Genomic DNA, 25,664 nt, shown 5'->3' with positions numbered 1-25,664 from the left:
AGAGGTTCAGAAAGAAGGAAAGGGGAGCAATGTCATAGGGTTAGATAAGTAGGTAGAAATTTTGAGAGAAACTAAGAAAAGACCTTAGGGAGAGGAAGAATATCAGTGAGAAAATGCACAGGGGCTGAGGGGGAGCAGCCTTACTAAGTAAGAGTTCAGAATAGGAGCAAATTATGCAGGTGCTGCCTGCTGCCTGCCTCTGCCACCAGGGCCAAAGTTTAAGTGCTTTCCATGTATCATGCCTGATAAGTGTTCTCTCATTAAATCTGCATTAAGAGTAATTCCCTGAATACATTAGCCATATATGTAAGTTACCCTGGTTTCATCAGGTACAACTCTAAGTGGTTCAACATCTCAACTTTTCCATCTTAAAAATTAAAAAAATGTAAAAAGCCTTCTCTTGACCCAATTTCACTCCTGCAACTATCACCCTCTACTTCAGAGCCAAACTTCTGGAAAGTCACACGTTCATGCCTGCATTTTATCTTCTCCCATTCACCATTCATCTCCAACCCACTCAATCTAGTTTCCAACTTCTACCACCTCAATGAAGCTGCTCTTGCTAAATGCAACAAAAGATAAGTCAGCTCTCATCTTACCAAACAAATTCTCAGCAGCATTCATCAGACCTCTACCCTGACATACCGTTGACTTCTGACATCACATTCTTAGGGCAAGCATTCCCTCTACTTCTCTGCTGTTCCTTCTTAGACTCTCCAATCCTCCTCTCCCCAAGCTCCAAATGTTGGAATCCTCTGAGTTTGATCCTGGGCCTCTAATCACTCAGCACTTACGATCTCCCTAGGTGATCTCATCCATCTCCACTGGTAAATACCATTGGTAATTTCCCAATCAACCTTTCTAACTCAGGTTTCTCTTCTGAGTTCCAGACTTCATAACCATATGATTACTTCAGAGCTCCACTTAGATGGAGCTAAATTTTTACCTTTCCTGTGCTAAATTTTTACCTTTCCTCTCCATGTTACTCCTTCTCTGGGCTTCCCTAACCACCCAGCAGCTCACACCAGAAACCGCATGGTCATACCTGTTATCTAACCTTCTGTAACAGAGTGAAATGCTGGGCCTCTCTGATTCCATTTATTCAAGCCTGCTTTGTTCCCATGGCCTTCAGGTTAATAGTTTCTTGCATATAGACATGCTAATCATTATAGCAATTCTGCTTGGGGCTTGTTTTATAATAACCGTCCCTTACCACAAGGTGTCTCTCCCGAGGAGATGAGGGGTATATGTAATAATAATGATTATTTATCAAAGATTTGTAGGAACCTCATGACCAGACTCACACCAATTAGAACTGACAGACTAAGAACAAAGAAGGTTCACAATCTTCCTCAGACCCCTGCTGGTGCCCAGCTGTTAGCAGTTGGCAATAACCTCTTGCTCCTCCCATTTCCCCTTCACTTGGCATAAAAGGAGCCTGATATCTGTACTTTCTTAAGATGGATTTGAGGTACCACTAAGTCTTTTCAGTTGGTGCCTTCTTGATCAATAAACTCTTCCTTACTCCAAACTCTAACATTTTGAGTTTTGGTCTTTCAAAGCATAGGGTACACTGACTTTGGTCTGGTAACACTTCTCCTGCATGCTCTATGACCAATCCCTCAGCCAGTCCCGACAATTTTCCTCCTACAAAACTCTCCAATTAGTTCACTCATTTCTATCTCCACTGCCATCACTACTAGACTAAGCAACTCTCACCTCACCTGGATAAGGTGATCATCTTCTAGAGGGTATCCCTTGCACACTCTCAATTCCCTCCGATCCATTTTCACAAAGTCCGCAGAGTATAGAATTACAAATACGAATTTGATCTCACCAACTCCTCACTTAAAATCCTTGAATGGTTTCCTCTTAGGATAAATTTCAAAATCCTTAATATGCACTTAAAAGGCCTCAATGGATTTGGCCTTATCAACTCCCCATACCACAACCCCCCCTACTCCTCTCCTCATTCACTCCATACTGCAGCCAATCTAGCCTTCCCTTCGTTCCTCAATCCCTACTAACCCTTTTCATCCTCAGTACAGGCTGCCCTCACCCAGTATCACCCGGCCGACTTCTACTTATTCCTCAGTTCCCAGTCTCACCACCACCTTCTCAAGAAGGCCATTCCTCCGACACCACTCATCTCCAGATTAAGCCCTCTGTACTTAATCTTATAGTCCCTACACTCCTTCTTTGTAGCCCTTCTCACGGCTGTGATTACATGGTTATCATGTGACTCCTGCTGTCTCCCACCCCATTTAAAAATGTGCTAAGGATTTGAATAGACACTTCTCCAAAGACATACAAATGGCTAATAAGCACAGGAAAAGATGCTCAACACCATTAGTCACTAGGGAAATGCAAATCTAAGCCACAATGAGCTACGACTTCACTTCCATAGGATGGCCAAATTAAAAGAAAACAACAGCAAAAACCCAGAAAATAATACATATTAGTGAGGACGTAGAGAAACTGGAACTCTTCTACACTGCTGGTGGGAATTTACAATGGGACAGCTGCTATGGAAAACAGTTTGGCAGCTCCTCAAAAAGTTAAACATAGAATTATCACATGACCCAGCAATTTGACTCCTAAGTCCAAGAGAACTAAAAACATATGTTCATACAGAAACTTATACATGCATGTTCAGAGCAGCATTATTTATAATAGCAAAAATGTGGAAACAAGCCAAATGTTCGTCAACTGATGATGTATAAACAAAGTGTGGTCTATCCAAACAATGCAATATTATTCTGTCAAAGGAATGAAATACTGACATGTTACAATATGGACAAACCTTGTAACCATTACGCTAAGTGAAAGAAGCCAAACTCAAAAGACCACACATTGTACAATTCTATTTATGTGAAATATCCAGAATAGGCAAATCCATAGAGACAGAGCAGAGATTAGTGGCTGCCAGGGGTTGAAGGGAGGAAGAAATGGGTTTGGGTTTCTTTTGGGGGTGATGAAATGTTCTGAAACTAGTGAGTGGGGATGGTTGTATAATCTTGCAACTATAATAAAAACCATTAAACTGTACATTTTAATATGGTGAATTCTAAGGTATGTGAATTATATCTCAATTTAAATATATATTTTTAAATTTTTAAATTTTATTTTTCAATTACAGTTTACATTCAATTATTTTGTATTAGTTTCAAGTGTATAGCATAGTGGTTTGATGTATATATTCATAATGCTAAAACTGTACTGATCATAGTTTAGTCTTTTGATGATTCAGAAATTTCTTCATATATTTAAATTTATAGATTTTTTTCCCTTAAAGTGTCAAATAATGCAAAATTCTCAAAATATGTCTTATATGTAAGTCATAATAGTTCTTGAAGTTTAATGAGTAAAAAAAAAATTTGGGAAAGGTGTTTTGCTGGCAAAACTTGATCAGATCTATTAAACCTTAAGAAAAAATATAACCTCATAACTAAAATTTAGGCATGCTTTTTACAATACTGTTTTAAAATTATCTGTACTATAATTTAAAGAAACAGGAATCAGCTAGACTTGCTTTTTCATATTTAAAAATATGAAAAGCAAAGAGAAATATTTAATTTTTAGTAACCTAGATTTTACACAATTATATTCACAAGAAGAAATGAGATACTCTACTAATTAATGAGTGCACCAACTGTAGGAACCATTTCACTAGGTTAGTAATATGTTACGTGAAACTTAAAAAACCTTGTGACCACAGTTCTTACTACTGGCACTTCATTTTCAGTTCCCATCACATGCCTCTGCTACATCAGCAGTCAAGGTCACTGACAAATTTTCAGTTTTGTTTTGGTTTTTCTAATCCTCACCAGAGGATATGTTTTTATTGATTTTAGAGAGAGAGGAAGGGAGAGGGGAAGAGAGAGAGAGAAATAAACATTGATGTGAGAGAGGAACATCCACTGATTGCCTCCCACATGCACCCTGACTGGGAATCGAACCCGCAACCTACGTATGTGCCTGACCGGGAAACAAACCAGTGACCTTTCAGTGTACCCACTGGGCCACACTGCCTAGGGCAAACTTTCAGTTTTTAATGGTAGAATTCATTAGTATATAGGCCCCAGGCTTATAAATGCAAAACTATCATATGCCTAACAAAAATAGATTAGTAATTACTATTTGAGGTGGTTTTTTGTTTTTGTTTTTTTTAATGAACATCACCTAAGCCTCTGAGGTCCAGGCAGGTGAGCAGAGCAGGCCTAGAGTACGACAAGGACGGAGTGGGACCTTAGGTGAACTGGTGAGCACAGGCCCCATATAATGGGGGCAGCCATCACTTAGCTCCAACAAACTGCTACAGACAGAAATGAGGGTCCAGCATGCCAGATTTTTACTTTTTTTTATGTTTTATGAAATTTTGAAATGTTGGCAACTAATTTTTAAAAGAAGTACAAAGGCTGAATAAAGCACATCAGCTGGTGAATACGGCCACTAGTTTGCAAACTCTGAAAAGAAACCCTTAAAACTAGTTTATAACAAATAAACTATAACTATACTGTATTTAATATGTAATTATTTTATATATAACAAATGTATATTCTATATATACTTTATATAGAATATACAATCAATGTATTTATCAAAGTTTGCGGGGCACTGCTCATCCTTAAAGGTTTCAAGGTGGTCCACAGACCAGACCCTGGAGAGTATCAATGTCACATTTCATTCACATCCCTTACTTAAGTATCAAAGGTAACTCACTTCTTCCATTCACTGTGGTGACATTTTCTTACTGGACCCAAGTAGAAATCAGAGTGGATGTCTTAACTATAAGTAATCTAAGAATCAAAATAGTTTGGGAACCACTGGGAGGAAAAAAAACTGGGAGGTTATTTCTTGCTTTTGGATAGACCTTAAAGAACATTAACTAGGAGGTAAAATTGGTCTCTGTTTTATAGTAATCAACTAGTAGTAGTACAGCAGAATGGTGACAGAGCTGTCTGAATTATAATTACATAATTGAATAAAAATCTTGCGTTGCACTTTCTGCTATGACCATGGTAGAGCTATAGGCCTGGAAAATATACACGGCAACAGGAGAAAGAGAGAAAAACCTCACAAAACTCTTTTCAGCAAATCTAGGAGAAAAACAAAAATATAAAAACTCCAAAATACATGAGATCAGGCTGAGATCAAGCAAGGCTGATATCAGACAGAATCGATGTTGAAAGTGGAGAGCAGAGATAGAGATGGAAAGTGGCACGTGAGGAGGAGGCCCAGCAGTGGCAGATCTTAGAAAGCAACAGCAAAACTGCACTTCCTTAAGGAGAGGGGTTTATAGTGGCATGCTGGGGCTGTTTCCCTCCAGTCTCAATGCAAAGAAAGGAATGGGAAGTCCAGAAATGGTAGCAAAAAGCCTCGCAGACTCAATTTGGAGTGACAGAGAACTTATAGCAACACAGAGAAACACACCCAGGCACCATATGTAAAAAAGACTTTCTCTGAGGCAGAAATATAGAAATCTGACCATACCTCCTACAAATGAGGCGAGTCCAATTCATTAAGTTACAGGGGACAAAAAGGTAGCTGGCAAAGAACTGACTTAGAAATACTACAAGAAATGTGGTAGAAATACGCAGCATAATATATCAAGTGTCAAAGAATGCTCACTAGAAAAATGTTACAGCAAAGATAAAAACTTTAACTCAGTATTGTTCCATGAATCTAAGAAAATCAATGAAGTCACCACCACTATAAAGATCACAAAGCCTAAGAACTCAGGGGAGAAATGTCTAGACAACAGGGACAGGGAAAGCATGACTGACGAACTCAAGAAACAGAAGAATAAACAAAACCATGAGAGAAATGAAGAGACGGAAGAACAAAAAGAGAGACCCTGTAGAAAACAGGGTAAGAGACATCAGAGATAAACAAAGAAAAGTATTTAAAAGGATTAAAACAATATAGATAAAAAAGACACACAAAGGGATATCCAACAGACATACAGTTAGGGCCACCAAAACAGGAAGCCAAAATAAATATTTAAAGGTAAAATTAAATAAAACTTTCCTGAAATAAAAATAGATTTGAATCTGCATATTAAAAGGGCACACACGTGCTAGCATATCCTACGCCATTATACGCTAGTAAAGTCACTAAATATTAGTGAGAAAGAGAAAGCCCTTTGGGTAGATAGGCAAAAAGGACTAAATCGTTAATAGGGAAAAATTCAAGCTGGCTTCACACATCTCCATGACCTCGCTCGAGAAGACATTTGCACAAGGCCTGTAACAAAGAAAGAGTGAGCCAAGGATTCTATTACCTGCTAAACTGTCCTTCAAGGATAAAGCAATTAAAAGAAGTTCTGAAAATGTTGTAAGAGTAATATTCCTGTTGTTCCCATGATTCCTTACTGAGAAACTACAGAGGATGAACTTTAGCCAACCAAAGGATGACCGGGAAAGCCTTCAGCAAAAGTGCTTGCATGAGCACTCTATATATTAACTGAAAAATTAAGACTAAAACAGAAGAAGATTAAGAGTCATAAAATAAAACATAAATATTATAGGCCATAACAAAATATAAATGCAAATAACAAAAACTTAAAGAAGGGAGAAAGTAAGCAGGAAGTATAATAAGCTTACTGATTACCTTGATGTAATGACTAGAGTAAATGGACAGCCTTAAAGCTCAAAACACAAGTAGAAGTATAAGCATACATAATTGTACAACTGCAAATATTATTGTGAATGAATGGTATTGACTATTGACTAAAATTTGGTGATGGAGAAGAGAAAAGAGAAGCGAGAAGAGAGGATTTAAAAAGAATTTTATCTATGTTCATTGAAAGACAACTAATAGCTACTATCAATAGAGAACTAAGACTATCATATAAAGTAACTAAGAAAACAAAATATACAAGCCTTACTGTCATAACAATAAAAAGGGAAAGAAAAACAGACTACACAGTGAAAAACTTGAAATTTATATATGTAAAAACAGAAAACAAAATAAAATACAATGACAGAACACTGACAAAACATCTGACATATCAATAAACATAAATGAATTCAACTCATATTAAAAGAGATTTTTAAATGACTCATAAACCAAAATCTAACTCCATGTTGGTTATCAGAGACATATCTAAATCAAAGTCATTTAAAAAGTTCAAAAACAAAAGGATGCACAAAGATATACCAGGCAAATGTAAATAAAAAGAAAGTAGGAATTGTTTCACGCAGCTCCATCTGAATCCAGAATCTGAGGTCTTAAGCACTACAAATACTGTTTCATATGCTTCTGTAATACCACACATGGGTATGTCTGTATGAATGAGTATATATCTCCAAAAGAAAATCTATCAAAAATAAATGACTCAATTACCTTTGATCCTTGAAATAAGGCCACTTATCACATTCGAAGTACCATCAGACTGCTGAGTCTAAAGCATTTAGTAATATTTACCTTTAATGGTATATCTTCCATATAAAAATCAAACAATACACTGAAAACTCCTCAGCTGAATTTATGTCAAGATCAGTTTTCAACCTAACATTATACCTAACTCCTCACTTTGATGATCTGTTGTCAAGCACTCAAAAATTATAGTTCCAGTTGAATGACTGTTCTCTGTAAGAGTCGAGACTTAAGAAAGTAGGATTTTTATCACTTACAGTATACTAAAAATACTTCCATTGAAGCACAATTTTTTTAACCTCTTTCAGAAATCCATAATATTGCTTTCAGGTGTTAAAGAGTGGTAGCTTTGGAAAGAGATTTCATGCCTCAGAAACAAAAGAACATGAGTAGTAAAAATCTAGGAATGGTATATGACCAAAACACTTAGAATACTACTTGGCTTATATTTCAATAACCGTTAGCTAGTATTATCATCACAAAGATATAAATTTCAAATCGACACATTATTCAAGTTTTTTAAATCTATTATAATTATGATAGAGTTAGCCCCACAGAGAAATACTTCCCTAACGGAAAAAAAATTTAAAGGTACTCCTTCCCTAAATTCCCTATGCCCTCTCTGCTACACCTACCACTGATGGGAGATCAGGAGCCCATCCTCTTTTATCCCACGGTACATCTCCATGAGAGCATTATACCGGGATGTTTTCGTTGTTGGTGCACTGTCTTCCCCACCAAGGCTGCTGGAACTCCTTAAAGTCAGCGATTATGTCTTGTGCATCTCAGCACCTCCAGGGCACCTGTTCCCACACATAATAGAAGCTCAATAAAGGTGTGTTAAATGAACAACTGTGGTACTATCAGATATGTATTTGTATGTATGTGTGTGAAAAACATGATCCAGTTTTGGATTTATATTTGTGGATTGTAATGACCTTGATATCAGACCTTTCAGGAAGGTAGGCAGCTAAAGCACCTCAGCTGGGACCAAGAAAGAAAGGAGAGATTATTCAAGAAATACTTAGACACTATGGAGCACTCTGTGAGCATTAGGCAACAGACTGGGCTCCAGAGTTATAAAGCAGACCACATCTCCAGTGGGCACAAGGCAGGTAAGGATCTTACCCCCACCAGTGAGTAAATACCTTAAAGTGAGATCAAGATGCCTCACTCCCAGGGTTCTAAATTGCAGTGCTCTTTCCTAGAACAATGCCTTTCAAATGCTGACAGGGCTCACAGTAAAAAATACATTCAGTAGCACCACCTAGTACAGACACACACATTTCTGATCTTTTCTATTTAACTCTATTGTATTTCACTTTTTAAAAATGTTCATCTTGACACACTAAATTGGCTTATGATTCAATTAAAGGTGGAAAAATACTGCTCTAGAAGATATATTTTTTAAAATTTCAAGGTCAGATCTAATTCCTAATATTTTTTTCTCACACAGTGAATTTGTAACCCAGCAAAAAACACTAACAAAGAATCAACCCACAAAGACTAACATAGAGCCATGACAGCTGTCACTTGGGGAGTGGGAGGAAGCTAAACCTAATCTCCATCAGCTTTCCCTAAAACCATCCAAGCAAATACCCACTCTAAGGGAAACATCATTTACTAAGCAAAACCAGTTTGGGTGCAAGTGCCCTGACAACCCTAGCTCCCTTTCAGTTAGACTGTGCCCAAAAGAGCCCCATCCTCTACAGGAATTCTGGTGCTTCCACTTACAATGAATATTTGGTTTAACAACTTTGTGTAAGAGACTTTAATTAAATGTGTTTGGATGGGGAACAATGAATTTATTAAAATATGTGAATGAAAATAAAAATAAACTATTTTAAATAAACACATTTTTAATTTAAAAAATCTCTCTCTGAAATTCCCAGTCTTCACTTAAATTGGGGGAGGGAAGTATACTGATTTATCACATCTGAATAAGGCATGCAGAAGTGGATCATTCATTAAGCTAGTACCTCTTTTGGTATGCCCTTGAAATATTAGAGCAAAAGCAGTATACATGTTTTCCTCAGCTTGAGATGTTTCCACAGCACTTCCCACTAAAGGAAATGTGGTACCAACAAGCATCACTACTTAGTCTCATGCTAGAGATGAACAAACCCCAATGTCCTCAGGGGTTTTTTAAGAACTGTGTTCCCCTCATACCCTGGCCAGGGAGCTCAGTTGGTTAGAGTGTCATTCCCATATGCCACAGTTGTGAGTTCCTTCCTGGTCATAAATAAATGCATAAGTAAATGGAACAACAAATCGATGTTTTTATCTCTCACTCTCTTCCTTCCTCTTTCTCTTTCTCTCTTAAAAAATAAAAATAAAAAACAGAAAATAAAAACAGCCCTGGATGGGCAGCTCAGTTGGTTGGAGCATCATCCTGTACACCAAGAGGTCGCTGGTTCGATTCCCAGTCAGGGAGCATATGGGAGGGCAACCAATCAATGTTTCTTTCTCATATCGATGTTTCTCTCTCTCTCTCCCTCCCTTCCTCTTTCTCTAAATATTAATAAAAACGTACAAAAAATAAAAATAAATAAATAAATATAAAGATGCAAAATCAGAAACCAGCAGAAAGACCAGAAAACCCCATTCCATCTTCTGTGTCCACAGGCAGTACTCCAGCTCTGAGAATGCAAATTAAACACAAAAATGTTCATTCAAGTTCATTCCCCATCCAAGAAGCATGTCTGAGTTAAAAGGACTCATTTTTGTGACATATGCCTCAAATTAAAAGACAATTTTATAAAACTTGAAAAAAATCTTCCTGTCTTTCCTAAAAGAAACCTATTTAGAACTATGTTTAAAAAAATATTCTTTTATAAAGATAAATGCATTTTTCCTAAGGAAAAGGAGACAGCCATACTGACTCTGAGCTCTGTCCAACAGAACTTTCTGTGAAGTGTTCTATATCCACACTGTCCAATACAGTAGCCTCCAGCCAACCAGTATGGAGCACTTGAAATGTGAATGGTGTGACCACATGAATTTTAAAATTTAAAATGAAAATGAATTTTAAATTTTATTTCATTTTAATTAATTTACATTTAAATAGCCACCTAGGCTAGAAGCTACCATATGGGGCAGTGTAGGATTGATAAGCAACATAAGTCCTTGGCAGCAGAGCTGTATAATTAATTGACTTGTCTTAGACTGGAATGCCACATTTTGAAAAAATGACATTCTAAACCAATATTCATTTTTCAGCTTTCTAATTAAAATTTAATAAATTCATATCTAAGGTTTCCTCGGAAGTGGTTTTTCAACAAAGTTTGGCAATTTTTATTCTAAAACACGAACAGACTAGACCTGCTGAGCAGAATTCCTTTGGCAACGTTCAATTTTCCATCTGTGAAACTTCAGAATAGGGAAAAGGAAGGAAAAAAACAAAACTTAAGCCCATCCTCCTCTTGATATAAAGGAAAGAAATGAAACACATAAATTCATACAAAGGTTAACATGACCTCCTAGACCAGTGATTTTCAACCAGTGTGCTGCAAGAATTTTTAAAACATGCAATACCTGACTAGTCAGAGGCACTGACCTCTTTTCCCTTAGATGGTCAAATAAAAAAATGACAACAACCAACACAATAGCCATCTGGTGTAAATAAAAAATCAAAATTATACCTTTTTTGGTCAGATCGGCAAAAAATACAACATTTTTTGGTGTGCTGCAGAATTTTAATAATTAGTTTATATGTACCACGAGATGAAAAAGGTTGAAAATCGCTGTCCTTGATGCTTTTATGGGTGAATCTGCTCATCAACCACTGCTTATGTTTGCTTTAGACCCAGCTGCAGCTTTCAAATGTCATTTCTACATTTGTTTGACCTCTTAACTGTGTTCTGTTATGATCAGACCATGATCAGACCCTCTAAAAGCATTCTACCTATAGAAAAACCATTTAAAATAAACACAAATATTCTATTCTTAAAAATGAGATGAACTGATCAAATGATCAAAATGCAGTAGCCTGAAGAGAGCAGATGCTTCAGAGAGACTAAAATACGTAGATCATGTCAAGACCACTTTCTAAGCAGGTGCCAAAAGAAACTGCAATTCTATAGACAGCAAGGAAGAGACACCTGAAGAAAATATACTTAAAAATATATTGCAGCCATGCTGTGGCCATAGGATAGCTAACTTTAACTTCAAGCAGCACTTACAATTACACTCCTTACAATTTCAAGGTCAATGCCAAATTATTTTTTTTCAGCTTCTCATCATGCTAACACTTATACACAAATATGCCACACACACAAGCACAAACGTTTCAGTTATTTCATCGTATTTAAGTAGAATGAACTTCCAGAACTTATATCTAAAAACACTATCAATTCATTTTTAAAAAGCAACTTAAGTATACCATACAAAGAACAAGCCACTAGTATCACACAGGATATCTGAGAAAGCTCAAACTATATAGAGCAAAGCAATTCTAAAAGAGCAGTGCAATTCAGATAAATATTCAACAACATAGATGAGAACTTCATTTTTTCTCTATCACCACTACTGCTACCACGAAGCCCTATAAAAGTACTAGTAGCTCACCTACTATATCCAAAAAGCATTAGGATTGTGACAAAACACATGACAAGGAAGCAATGCATACACTACCCAGGGGCTTCGGGTCTTCCAGAATAATAAATGGCATTGCCAGGAGGAGAAAAGGCTTCATCTGGGAAACTGAGAGCACTCTGACCTAGCAAGAGTCTGCCAGACTCCATAAAAGCTGGGTGCTGTCAGTCCTTTTCTCATGTGTCTGGATAAAATCTGCAGGTGCAGCCTGGGCAGGAAAGAGGGAGACAGAGAATTTAAAATGGGGAACTGCTGTGCTGTAAGACCCTGAGAGTACCTTCCTTACTCTACAGACTCCACTAACCGCACCATCTACAGCGTGATCTCTAAGGGGCCTATCAGTTATAAATATCTAAGATAAAAGCCTCAATGTCTAAGACAAATGCTAGAAACATCAATGCTTTTTTCATCATCCTAATTCTCAGGGGAAAACAGTCAAATAAATAAAATACACAACCCAGAATTTTCATAGCAGAGGCACAAGTTCTCAAAGGCTTCAAAACAGAAAATAAACACTACTTCTCATCTAGTTCTCTAAAAGTCCGCTTCAGAACGGCATTGTTCCTGCTTCCCAAAATGCAACTTAAAGGCAGAAATAAAAATGTACTTAAAGACACTCAGAAAATAAATTAGCTTAACGTATATTAAACTTAATTTTTACATTTACTATTCTAATACAGATTTATGAGATAAAACAGAGATTCTAGTAAGCAAAAGAACAGAACAGAAAGCCATTTTTTGTTTGGCTTAAAATGTTAAGAGTACAATATTACATTAAATGAAAAAAACACATATTAAACTCTTAACACAAATATGGCTCAGTCTTTTTCCTAAATGCCCAATGTTTATGAGCTAAGTATCTTACCTCTTCATTTTATAAGTCCTCAAGTTCTATATAACCCATTCCTATTTCTCTAGGAGAGCCTTTGCAGATCTGTTTCACGAAATGTCAATCACATAAAAAACATAATATTAAAGGAATTTGTCAATTCATAATTATGAAGTCATACATCTGAAAATATCCTTATTAATTGGGATTCTAAAGAAAAAACTCAATAGAATTGTTTTCTATTTATTTTTTCAACAGTCAAAGCATAAAAGCGTCGTCAATCCAAAGTGTAATGCATATTTAGTCATGGCTCCTGAACTAAGCATTAACAGTACCTATTTCTTCCTACACATTAAACAAAAGTGTTCTCATGCTTACCTGTATATCCGGCGTACCATCCCCAAGAAGCCACCATGCCTAAAAGCCATTTATACATGATTCCTTCAATATACCAGAAGCGCTTACAGTCCAGCACTCGAAGGGGCTGAAGCACAATCACATAGAAGACGTAGGATGAAATTGCAACCAGGTTGTTGGCGACCATGAAGGCAAACCTCATCAGGGCTTTCACCAAGATCCAGCCCAGCCACGGGGCTTCTTCCAAAGTCACAGCCATTCTCACATTGGAGTCTGTCCTGTTTTTCTGGGGGGAGTAAAAGGAAAATTCATTTAAAAAGGAAAATGGATTCAACACATCTAAATAGTCACCAACACACACATCGTCTCCAGCACAAAAATAAAAGAAAACGGAGGGTCTGAGCCTCCCCGGTGTAGTACCTCGGTGATCTCTCGGGGAAATTCCAGAGGGGGACAGAGAGCGAGGGGGGAGGAGCCGCGCAAGGTCAAGGGAGCTGCTCGCGGAGGCACAGGGTATGTCATAATATATTTAGCAGAGGATCATGCCGTGCCCACCAACTAGCCGGCGGCCGTGCCCGCACCGCCTCTCACTGCAGTCTCCTGTCGGACTTTAGGGAGACAGACAGACCCGGACACGACTGACGAGCAGCCTGGAACCTCCCGATGAGATTCCCCGGGCGCCGGGCGCCGGGACCCTCTCCACCACCATTCCCGCACTGAGCCAGTCCTGCCAAAGGTCCCTCGCACCCGCAAAGCGAGTTCCGCTGAAACGGTCATCTGCGGCTAAGGGGGTTTTTTGTTTTCCTTTTGCAGGAAGAAAGGAGAGGGGCCTAGGAAAGGGGCAGCAAGGTGAGCGGAAGAAAGTGGGGGGCAGCAAGGCGAAAAGAGCAAGGACAGGAGGAGGGGAAGGGGAGCAGAAGCGCGAGAGGCGGGGGCGAGGGGCGCACGGAGGAAGGGAAGGGAGCCTCCGACCCCGGGACCGGCGAGCGGGGGGTGAGGAGACGCGGGGCAGCGGAGCCAGGGCTGCGACCCGCCGGCGGGTGGAGCCCGCAGCGGTTTCCGCGGGCGAGGACCGGGTCGGGGCGGCGGGGTCGGCCCGCGCGCCCGGCTCACCTCGGCGGGCGCGGCCGGCGGGCGCTGGAGCGCGGGGGCGAGCGGGGCCGGGGCCCGGCGGCCCGGGGCGCGCGAGTGCGCGGCGGCGGCGGCGGCGGCGTGTGTCCCCGGCCGAGGGGTCGCGGTCATGGACTCGGCGGCGGCCGAGGCGCGGCGCGAGCGGGCGCCCTACTGCCCTCGCGGCTGCCTGCGGACAGAGGGACGGCGGGGACTCAGAGGCCGGACCTGTCACCGGGGCGGGTCCGCGGAGGCGGGCGGACGCCCCGCGCTCCCGCCTCCTCCTCGGGGCCTACCGCGCCCTAAGTCCCTCGTGCCGCCGCCGCCGCCGCCGCCGCCTCCCCCGGCCTCGCGACGACACCCCTTCCCCGCCCCCAGCGCCTCCCCGGGCCCGGCGCCGCCGCAGCTCCGGGGCCTGCGCCCGCGGGGCCGGGGGTTACCTCGGGCTGGCCGGGCCCCGGCCCGCGCCGCGGGAGCCGGAGGAGCCTGAAGAATGCATGGCCGGCGGCGCGGCCGGCGGAAGGAGGCGGCGGCGCGACCCGGCCCGCTCGGGCGGCGGCGTGGCGGCTCGGTCCCCAGGGCCTGGCCGCGCTCCCGCCTGGCGGGGAGGGGCGGCGGGAGGAAGCGGCGGGGCCGCCCCCAGAGCGCCCTCTAAGGAAGGCGCCGCCGCCCGCGGGTCAAGGCCCCTGGGTTTGCCTGGCCTCAGGCCGGGACCCGGGAAAAGGGCCGCTCAGAAAAGTCTAGAAATGGGCGCCAGTGCTTACAGCGGGCGAGCGGGGCCCCTCGGCGCAGACAGCCGCTCCTCATGGTCGGGCTCCGCCGCGGCCGAGCCGGGAGCTGCTCGCCGCAGGCTGACCGCGCAGCAAACCCAAGCCCCGGAGCCTCCCCAGGGTATGGAGGTCTGGAGTTTACCATCAATTCGCTCTAAGTGCCCGCCTTCTTGTTTCTGGAAAGCACCTGAAGCACGGACAATTGCAATTCGCCTCCCATCCTCCCATCCCCACCCCCTCAAAAAAACAAACAAAATACCCAGGGGGAATAATTAGCCCACACACACACTCAAGTTTAGTTCTCAAGGAGGGACACGCGCTCAGGCAGCGCCCGCCGCGGAGCAAGTGGGAGCAAGTGGTCCAGAGACGGCGCAGGTACCCCGGGCAGGTGGGGTCACACCTGGGCTGTTTCAAGGATGGGCCACCAGAAGGAAAACGGAGAGCGCGCCCAGTGACCTGCCCACCTGAGCACTCGCCAATGGCCCGTCTACATTTCGGTTTAAAAAAATAAACATAACAGCTCGTGACAGCCTTTAATCACAAATGTAAATGGGGGTGGGACAGGTTTTACGCGTTCCCAGGGAACTGGCATAGTTAAATCAGAATGCCACCTATTCTGCCTACTTTGAAAACACAGTTTCGTCACTGTGTTTGCTTTGGACCCTCAGCTATTTTTCTCCGTAGCTTTGGTTTCTCTCTGGTTCACAGATTGGGGAAAGAAAATCCACCTGACGCTGTATGGAAGAATACTTTCCACTCCCATTCCCATCGGTAAGGGAGAAACATGAAAATAAAGAGCCTAGCTGAAATAATTGATCGGATTCCTTTCCATTGATTATCATTTGTTTTTATTTACATATGTTCTTTACCTGTTTCACTAATGTTACATTTACAATACTTAGATACAGTACAGGGCTTAAAAAGGCACTAGGCCCTGTCAGAGAAATTTCCATGTACGTTTAATTGATGTAGAGCAAAAGTTAGATACGCTCTTTCTATCCCCTGTACTCCCTCTGAGAATTTAGGTGCCAAGGTAATATCTTTAAGTAAATCTCATGAGAGAAATAACATATGTACTGTATTGTTCAAAATTTGCCATTACAGTCTTAGGTAAGATAGGCACATATTTCTTCTGAGAATCAAGGGTAAACTCCCCTAAGGGTTCCCTTTGGTCCATCCCCCACATGCTGGTAAACACTGGCTGACACCTGGAGAGAGACAACTTACAATGGGGTGTATACCTGGTTCCTGGACCACAGAGCCTCTGCCAGAGCACTAGGTACACCAGCACTTGCTGAGATGTAATTCGTACCAGCCAGCTAGGCCCAGAAGAGAGCCAGAGATTGGGCAAGACCTTGCACAGTGTGCAAAAAACATCACCTGGGGGGGTCTGTTGAAAAGATAGATTCTTGGGCCTCATACCAGAAAATTTTAAAACTCTAAGTCCAGAGGGGCCTGGGAACCTGTTTTTTAAAAAACATCATAGGTGTTTCTGAGGCAGATGGTATGCAGACCCTGCTTTAAGGAACCCTGACTTGAAAGTATCCTGAGGCAATCATACCCTCTTCTAGACCCTTCATAATTTTTAATCGTTTGTCCATATCCGTTCCCATCTGTATTAGTTTGCTAGGGCTGCCATAACAAAATACCATGGGCTGGGTGACTTAAACAACAGAAATTTATTTTCTCGCAGTTCTGAAGGCTAGAAGTCTGAGATCAAGGTATTGGCAGGGTGGTTTCTTCTGAGGCCTCTCTCCTTGGCCTGTAGATGGTCATCTCCCTGTGTCATTCACGTGGTCATCTCTGTGCGTGCGTGTGTCTAGTGTCCGTCTCTCGGTTTTCTAATCTCTTCTTACAAGAACACCAGTCACATTGGGATTAGGGCCCACCCTAATGACCCCATATTACTTAATTGCGTACCTTTTTAAAGGGTCTATTTCCAAATGTAGTCAAATTCTGAGCTACTGAGAGTCAGGGCTTCAATATATGAATTTGAGGGGGATGCAATTCCCCTATAACATCCTCCTCCTACTGTTTAGACTGCAGAATGGGCCATTTAAGTAGATCCTGATGGAAGGGATGTAGAAGCCCTAATTTTGATTATTTCAGCTGTTCTCCTGACTGGCTCCAACCTCATTAGACTTTTCTTGAAACTAAGCAAAAAGAACAATACATTGTGTCCTGAATATAGATATGCTTTTTCTTTCCCCAGGGTGAATGAGGGGCTTATCTTTTCAACTTACTTTACCACTGGAGCACGTTGAGTTTCAAGATAATTCAGGACCTACAATGGATAAGAAACTGCATTTGGGCTAACTTCTTCAGGAACAATATCACACAATGCTTATATTTCTCCTGTTTCAGAGTTCATTTTAGATCAATATTTTATTCTCTTTCACCTTATATATAATACTTTCCTCTTGCCTATAATTTTTTTGCCCTCAATCCACTTAAGCAGCCTCCTGAGATTTTTCTATAGCTTATTTCCACACCACCACAGGCAGACAGATGTATGAATGCTCTGAGTGCCTGTAGCAGGAAGATTGGGAAGGCCAGTTCTTCAGGGTACAAATATGTAGGAAGCAAGGACTTTCTTCAGTGACTATCTAGCTTCTAGTCCCCTATCTTGCTGCCTTAGAGCCTTGTTTACCAAAACACCAACATTCATTAAGTCAAGAAATTCACAGCCTTCGTATACACACCAATAGGAGGAAAAAGGAAAACAGACCCTATAGGCACAGGCATTATAGTTTCGGTTTCAGAAGCCCACATTTGAACCACAAAAGGATGGTCCTTTGAAAAAGAAATATGACTTCTCACATTTCCTGGAGTCTCCAGACATTTTAAAACAATCTAACCACAACACCTTAGAAGGTTTAATTCCACCCATCTGGTCCACATCCACATGACAAATTAAGTTACAACAAGGGAGGGGCTCCCTTGGGCAAAGAAAAAACCCCTGGGTCCTCTCTTTTTCCTAGTGGCAATTATAAAAACATGGCACCTACCTGTGCCGGTTTCTGCACTAAAGCTCCAATGAACTACTCCCTCTCTAGGGGGAAACCCCATCAGCAGTGTTGTAAATGTGCAATGACTTGGCACAGGCATCCCACATCACTAGAAACAGTTACAGCCTAGAAATTAGCACCCCAAGAAAGTCATGAATTCTGTTGTCAGCTTTGACTTCAAACAAAAAGGGAAACATATATGTAAATATACATCAAAATATTTTTTCTTCTATGTTAGTATCAGTAATCATATTATATAAAATGTATTAGGGCTTATAACCTTAATATTTTTGAGGTAAGTTGAGTCAAACAATTATGGCTTGACTGCAGTTTTATTTAAGCCATTTCAGCAACTTTTCATTAACAAGACTGGCCCTAAGCAATCTTAAGTAAACAATTCTCTCTTCTCCTCTGGGCCACTCCTCTCTTCAACTAATGTCCCTTTTCCCCTCTTAATACCAGCATGATCCTTACTTCCCAAAGGGAAGACCCCACTCTCCCAATAGACAACATTCTAAGCTAGAACTTCCTTTCTCACCTGTCCAACATTGCATTTCCTTGACTCAGCCCTGTCTTTCCTGCCTACTGTGGTAAATTAACTCATGCTGAGATGTTTATGGCTAAAAAACCGTGTTCCCTCTTCCTAAAGTATGAACATTTTATAAAGAACCTCCCCTAGTGGCCCGGCTGGTGTGGTTCAGTGGTTGAGCATGGACCCATGAACCAAGAGGTCACCAGTTGGATTCCCGGTCAGGGCACGTGCCTGGGTTTCGGCCTCGATTCTCAGGAGGGGGCCTGCAGGAGACAACTGATTGAGGTTTCTATCTCTCTCTCCCTCTCCCTTCCCCTCTCTGAAATCAATAAGAGCATATTAAAAAAAAAAAAACCTCCTAGTGGTAGATTCTCAGGTACTATAGTGGGTGAGTATTCTTTTTTTTCAAGTATTTTTTTATTGATTTTATTTTTTAGAGAGAGAGGAAGGGAGAGGGAGAGAGAGATAGAAACATCAATGATGAAAGTCACTGATCGGCTGCCTCCTGCATGCCCCCTACTGGGGATTGAGTCCGAAATCCTGCCCTGTGTCCTGACCAGAAATAGAGCCAGTGAATTTCTGATTCATAGGTCAACGCTCAGCCACTGAGCTACACCGGCCAGGCTGGACGAGTATTCTTGTAAGATATTTTAGAGAAGACTATTTCAGAAGTTTCTCCATGGACAGAACCTGTGAAGTCATGTAGTGCATACATTTATAGATAAGAAAAATTCACATTTAAAATTGCATTCTCTTAACATAAGAACTAAAATAATCACGTTATTGCTGATCATGTTAATAATAATATCTGATTTTCAACTTCTAGGCCCTCTTCTCAGTGCTTTACATGCATTAACTCATTCAATCATCACAGGCCTTACAAGGACCATGTTGTTACCCATATTTTACAGATGGAGAGATTAAACAATCTGCCTTAAGTTAGTCAGCGAACAAGGGGCAGGGTGGGGACTCGATTCCCAGTTCCGAGGCTCCAGAGCCCATGCTACTGACCACACACACTGCCTCTCTAGGAGAGACTGGTAGAAAAGCTATTCTCCACTGCTTGGAATTAAGTTAGATTTGAGATGTGCCAGGTACATGCAGAACGCAAACAAGTTCCAGCTCCATCTCACCTCTTTACCCTCTGGTCCTTCAGTAGCTTGAGCCTTTTCATTTGTCTGTCCTTCCAAGCTCAGCCTCCAGTTTAAAGCCAAATCCACTTTCTTCAGCCTCTCTAGCCCCTTGGAAAAGCTAGGTCTTTTTAAGGTCCTGGGTTCCCCTTTGTCTCTGGACAAATCCACTCTCTTCTCACTTACTTGAATTCCAACCTGGCAATTTCCTTGGCCTCTGTCCATAGGGTTTCCCAGCATGGACTTCTTTCTGGAAATAGTTCCCTGAGGAGCTGCTTTGAACTAGCTTCTTTGCCCTTTCCTCTGCCCTCTCCTGCATCCTCAGGAGACCCCACTGAATCTCATAACTCACCTTCCTTCACACTTCCAAGTCCCGCCATTGACAACAAGCTCCTAACTTATTCTGGAACCTTTATCTCATAAGTGTCCTATATTTCTGGGGTTTCCCACAATTTTTTAAAAAAAACAATGGAGCATTTTGTCCTGGTGTTGGGGTGTGGAATTTAGTGATGTTTGATAAAGGAGAATTCTGTAGGAAAGGAGCATAGAATAATTCCACTTATGAGAAAAGGAAATAGGTATGGAGAAGTTATGTGGTTTGTTCATCACAGACTGTGTCAGAAATAGAGCCGGCGTGGCCTTGCGGTGACCAGCTCCTCCTGGTCTGCCCAAGACTTTCATCGTTTTCAGCACTCAAAGTTCACATCCCAGGAAACTCCTCAGTCCTGGCAAATGGTTAGTGGCCTATGTGGGTCCCCATGCAGTCCCTTAGGCAGGTTACAGAGGCCCAGCTTCTCTGCCCACCACACCTTTTCTGTGCTACACCTGCTCCCTGATCACCTGATACACCAGAGTGAACAAGCCACTCAGGGCTGATAGTGTGTTTAATGTCTCCTCTAGAGTGTATTACTTGTGCTTGCCTGGGTTAAATTTCCTCCTCTTATCCAAGCCTTCTGCAGTGCAGCATGGCTCTTTCCGTGGCTCTCATCAGTTTAAATCACAAGAGGTTTGAGCAGAAATTGTCACTCTGCTTCTATTCCAACTGTGTCTTTATGGTTAATTTGTCATATTGGGGACTGAGCTTGGTGCCTAAGACTTTGTAGTAATGAAAATTATGCCACCTTGCATTTCTCCTGGCCCGGCAGTCAACAAAGTTCTCACACACACACACACACACACACACACAAAGTTCACACACACACACACACACACACACACACACACACACACACACACACACACACCCTTTGTTGCATGCTGGGTGCGAACAGTAACCCCTGAGGCTGAAGTAGACAGGTACTTATTGGTTGAAAGAAATAAGAACCGTAAAGAAAGAATTTCTTTACAAGTGGTTTTCTCTTGAAATGTCTTCAAGCAATATTTTATAAAATATACTTCCAAATCCTTTATTTCTCTGAAACTTTGGCTTCAAAGCATAAACTGAAGTGGAGATCTAAGTTATTTGAAATCAGCTGCTGGCAACCACACACAGTCTTGAAAACCCCCAGAGCAGGGCTGGGGGGATCCTGGACCAGCTCCTCCTTCCCAACACAGCCACAGGCAGGCCCTGGAGTGAGTGTCCCATCCTTTGTCACTCCAAAGGCTGGCAAGGCCTCCTCTCTAGTTCTTCTCATCCAGAATATTATTTCTATAAGGAATCACAAACTTACAAGCATTCTCTTAAAATATAACCTGATTGTGAATTGGAACTGTCAACAAAGAACACCTCGCCCCTTTGTTTCCTGCTGTATAGTCTTCTAGACACAAACTCCTGTTTGAAGTACTGTGAGTCAAACAAAGCTATGGGCAAACGAGTGATGCTAAAATGCTGCCTCTCAAAGTATGAGATTTTTAAAGTTTAGAGCCATTCAAGGTATACTAATTATATAGTTTAAGTTTTTATATGAAAGTTTGGTAAATTTTGATGACCCTCTTTCAGTAATCCCCTGTTACATTGAATTGAATGGCATTCTTCCAAAAATTTCACAGTTTCTCTATTTCAGTATTTCTTTTTTCTTTCCCCCCCTTAACCATTTCCATTATTTCCAAGTTTTATTCCCAAAAATGGGGTCAGGGGGAATTAAAAGGTTCATGAAGAGCAATCATCATTCAACTGGATGGAAATATCGAGGCCCAATCAGGTGGCACCTTCCTACTTTCCCACCATTCGGGTTTTTGAAAAAGCCAATGCTTTCTCCACGTGGAAGGGTGCAGCTTTCACACTGCAAGGGTGCCCCAAAGAGTTATAAAATGCCCAACTTTGTCCTCTATTTATCTTTTCCTTTTTGCTCTTTTTCTTTCTTCTCAGGCTCAGCCTTAGCTCCCTCCTCATGTTTTTGGATGAATGGTTTCACTTCCTGCTGTTGGAGAACTCTGATGACCCTCTTTCCTTTCTGTCTCGTCAGTGTGGCAATTTCCACTTTTTCTGCAGAGAGTTTGCTGACATCCACAGTCTCATTGAGGACTTTGATGGCTGAAGCAAGTACTGACTTCAGAGTCATTTCTCCTTTGCAGTCTTGTTTTAACATTGACACAGTTGCGGCGCCATCCTTTCCAGTGCATGTAGCTTCCCATCCCCCATAGTTTCTGCTAGGGCCTCTTGGACAGAGCTGAAAGCCATAATGCTTATCCCAGCCAATGTACAGCAGTGAAACGCCATAGGGATGTGTTCCTCCCAACTGTGTATAAGCTTGTTTGATATCACTCAGTGCTGTAACCAACTGCTCACAAGGAGTTGGCTCCTGACACTGTAATAAATACCTATGAGCAATGAGCCTCAGTTCATTAGTCAGAATATTAGCATCCGAAGTTATGCCTGCCACACTGCAAGCCATGTTCTCATTCATTGAGTTTACAAATTTTCCAGAAATAAAGACTTTATCAAGAAGCTCTGCTGCAAGCAAAACACTATAGTTTGCTAAAATTCTCATAAAAAGCTGCTTGCGTGTCCAATAGCCTTCGTGGCTTGGTACAAGAGAACTTCTGGAGAAAATATAGTGGTCCTGGAGTTATATCTTCAAGACATGTTTTTTGAACTTTATAGCTCCGGAGAAAAGACACTGGAGTCGAGGTCTACACGGAGGTTTTCACTCCACAGGAGGAAACCACCTGCAATGTGTCTTAAACATTCCTAATCATAAGATTCATCTTGGGTTCTTTTTCATTTCAGACTTTCATGTATATGAGAATCTCCTAGAGAACTGTTTAAAATGCAGACTCTTGAGCCCCACCCCATAGAACCTGATTCAGTGGGTCTGGGGTGAGGCCCAGGGGTCTTCAATGTTATAAAACACCTTCAGGTGATGTGAGGCAGAGGTTCTGAATGTCTCTACAGCCTTGCTATTTAACGTGTGGCCTGCCAACAGCATGTCACTTGTGATGCATTAGGAATGCAGATTCTCAGGCTCCATCCCATATCTCCTAAAATACAGTATCTTCATTTTAATAAGATCCCTCAGTGATTTGAGTACAAATAAGGTTCGATAAGCAGTGCAGTCCGGTACAACAAACAACATCACGTCAACTCGAAACTTGAAACCAAGTGAGAACTATAAAGGGGTAACCTAACCCTTCTTCTGTGGGGGCTTTTAATGTGTACTCAATAAATATTCATTAGATAGACATATTGTCATGGAAGAAGGATCATCAAAGTCCCATTGTGCAAACTAACTTGCACTGACAAAATGCTTAGTAAACCAGAGGTCTCGGTAAGTGTTAGAGTATAAACAAGACTGATTGACATATTAACCAACAAGTACTTATTTATTAGGTATGTGCTTAATATTCTGCTATGTGCCCAGAATTTGGCATGAAACACTAACTTGGTGACATCACTTACAAACCCTCTGACCCTGATAGATTAGTTACCTAATCTCTCTGAGCCTTTCTCTTCTCACATGTAAAATAGGTAGAACACTCCTCAAGGGTGGCTGAAAGGAGCAAATTAGATGCAGTATATAAAGTATTTGGCGTGGTGCTGGTGCACAGTACATTCTTAGTAAATGTACTCTAGCTATATGCAGGGGCATGTCAGCAGGGCAATATGGAACACAGTGATGGCTGTGGAAAGTCAGACGGTACCTCCATCTAGAAGATTAGCCTGGCAGTAGAGCACATCATGGTTTGGAAGGGGAATAGATTAAATGCAGGGAGATGCTACAAAAATCTCAAGTCTAGCCCATGGTATTAGCAGTGGAACCAAAGTAGGTATTTGTTAAGCTGCTTTTATGTCCCAGGAACATTCTAGAAGTTAAAACCACAATGATAAAAACATTTATTTTAAGAAATCAAAACTTCAGTGTGTATTTCCTAAGAATATTGATATTCTCTCTACATAACCACTGTTCACTTCTCAAATTCAGGAAACTTAACATTGATAAGATATTTTTATCTAATACACAATCCATAGTCCAATTTTATCAATTGCCTCATTAATGCCTTTTACAGCAACCTTTTTCTGCCCTATACAGGATCCAAGCTAAGGAGCATGTGTTTCATTTAGTGTGACATTCCTTTTGTCTCCTTTAATCTGGAACAGTGCCTCAGCCTGTTTTTGTTTTTTATGACACTGACATTTTTAAAGAATACAAATCAATTATTTTATAGAATATTCCTTATGATAAGTTTAGTGAATGTTTTCTAGTGATTAGATTTGGGTTATGCATTTTTGGCTAGAATCCTACATAATCGATGTGTCCTTTTCAGAATATCCCCTCTAGAGACATATGATATCCATTTACTTCTTACTGGTGAGCTAGACCACACTTTGAGAAATACTTGACTACTTTGCAAAATATCTGAATAGGCACTTTCTGTTCCAAGAGGTCTCAGAACCTTAAGCGGTCAAAAAAAAGGAAACAGGACTTTTACTATTCTGAATTTTCTGAATGCTGGTTTGTTAAGGGGCTTATCTGTCTATTGCCTAGAAGATCACATATTAACCATGGCTACTATGACTTCAAGGCCACAACACACCTTCATGGTTAACTTTTAAAATTTCCCACCTCCACCCCACCCCCCATTTCATTCTTAGTAACTCTGGATCATGACTTTTATTTTGTTGTTAATACAGGTAATCTATGTGATATATCATGTGACATAACTAGACATGCTCTTTTATTTTTAATCCTGAACCCAGGATATTTTTTCTTTTTTTAATTGATTTCAGAGAGAGGAAGGGAGAGGGAGAGAGAGAGAAACATCAATGATGAGAGTCATTGATCAGCTGTCTCCTGCACGCCCCCGACTGGGGATCGAGCCCGCAACCCGGGCATGTGCCCTGACCGGGGATCAAACCGAGATCTCCTGGATCCTAGGTCGATGCTCAACCTCTGAGCCATGCCGGCTGGGCCCCAGGATATTTTTTCCATTGCTTTTCAGAGAGAGAGAGAAACATTGATGTGAGAAAGACACATAGATTGGTTGCTTCCTGCATGAACCCGGACCAGGGCTGGGGATCGATCCTGCAACTGGGGTACATGCCCTTGTCCAGAATCCAAAGCTCTAACCACTGAGTCAAACCGGTTAGGGCCCAGCCATGCTCTTGATGGTAGTTTGGGGCTAGTAGAGACAATTTAATTAATTTCTTGCATCACACATTTTACAATGGTATATCAGCTTCCTCCTTCAATGGTGTGCTTTAAAGCACTCATTTATTCTTCCTTTACCTCTAAAACACGCTTGTTCATGAACCGTTAACTGGAGCTTTACCTTACTACTTATATTTCCATGTGAAATTTCCAGCCTGCCATCTCAGCATAGCTTCTTCATCGTTGACTATATAATTCTCCTGGCATTCACTCGTTCATTCATTCATTCAAACTACAAATAGTTCCGAGACTAAGAAAGCATAGGACTTAAGTCTTAAAGCCTAGCGTTTACTGAGTTCCAGCTTTGTGTCAGCCGATATTACAGACAGTGCCTCAGAACAACCAGAGGGGAATATTTTTGTTACCA

At 41.5% G+C, this 25,664-nt stretch overlaps 1 protein-coding gene and 1 pseudogene across 3 annotated transcripts in view; both read right to left on the bottom strand.

Annotated features, from left to right (window-relative positions):
• Positions 1-15,100, bottom strand: part of LPGAT1 (lysophosphatidylglycerol acyltransferase 1) — a 64,172-nt gene extending 49,072 nt beyond the window's left edge. Inside the window, exons 1-2 of one of the 3 annotated variants that reach the window (XM_016215195.2) lie at positions 15,034-15,100; positions 13,181-13,445 (exon numbers count right to left, since the gene is read on the bottom strand). In XM_016215195.2, the coding sequence (XP_016070681.2) occupies positions 13,181-13,418 (238 nt within the window). In that variant the 5' untranslated portion in view covers positions 13,419-13,445; positions 15,034-15,100. Of the gene's footprint in view, positions 1-13,180; positions 13,446-14,272; positions 14,417-14,709; positions 14,808-15,033 lie in introns of those variants that run through there. The other 2 variants (XM_087828011.1, XM_087828010.1) reach the window with 2 other exon arrangements.
• A 6,876-nt stretch (positions 15,101-21,976) lies between these two features.
• Positions 21,977-22,734, bottom strand: LOC107538847 (proteasome subunit alpha type-4 pseudogene; annotated as a pseudogene).
• Positions 22,735-25,664: the final 2,930 nt, after the last annotated feature.

The sequence above is a fragment of the Miniopterus natalensis genome, chromosome 19 (assembly GCF_054644295.1).
Source record: "Miniopterus natalensis isolate mMinNat1 chromosome 19, mMinNat1.hap1, whole genome shotgun sequence".
Classification (NCBI taxonomy): Eukaryota; Metazoa; Chordata; class Mammalia; order Chiroptera; family Miniopteridae; genus Miniopterus; species Miniopterus natalensis.
This window is presented reverse-complemented; position numbering and strand designations above follow the sequence as displayed.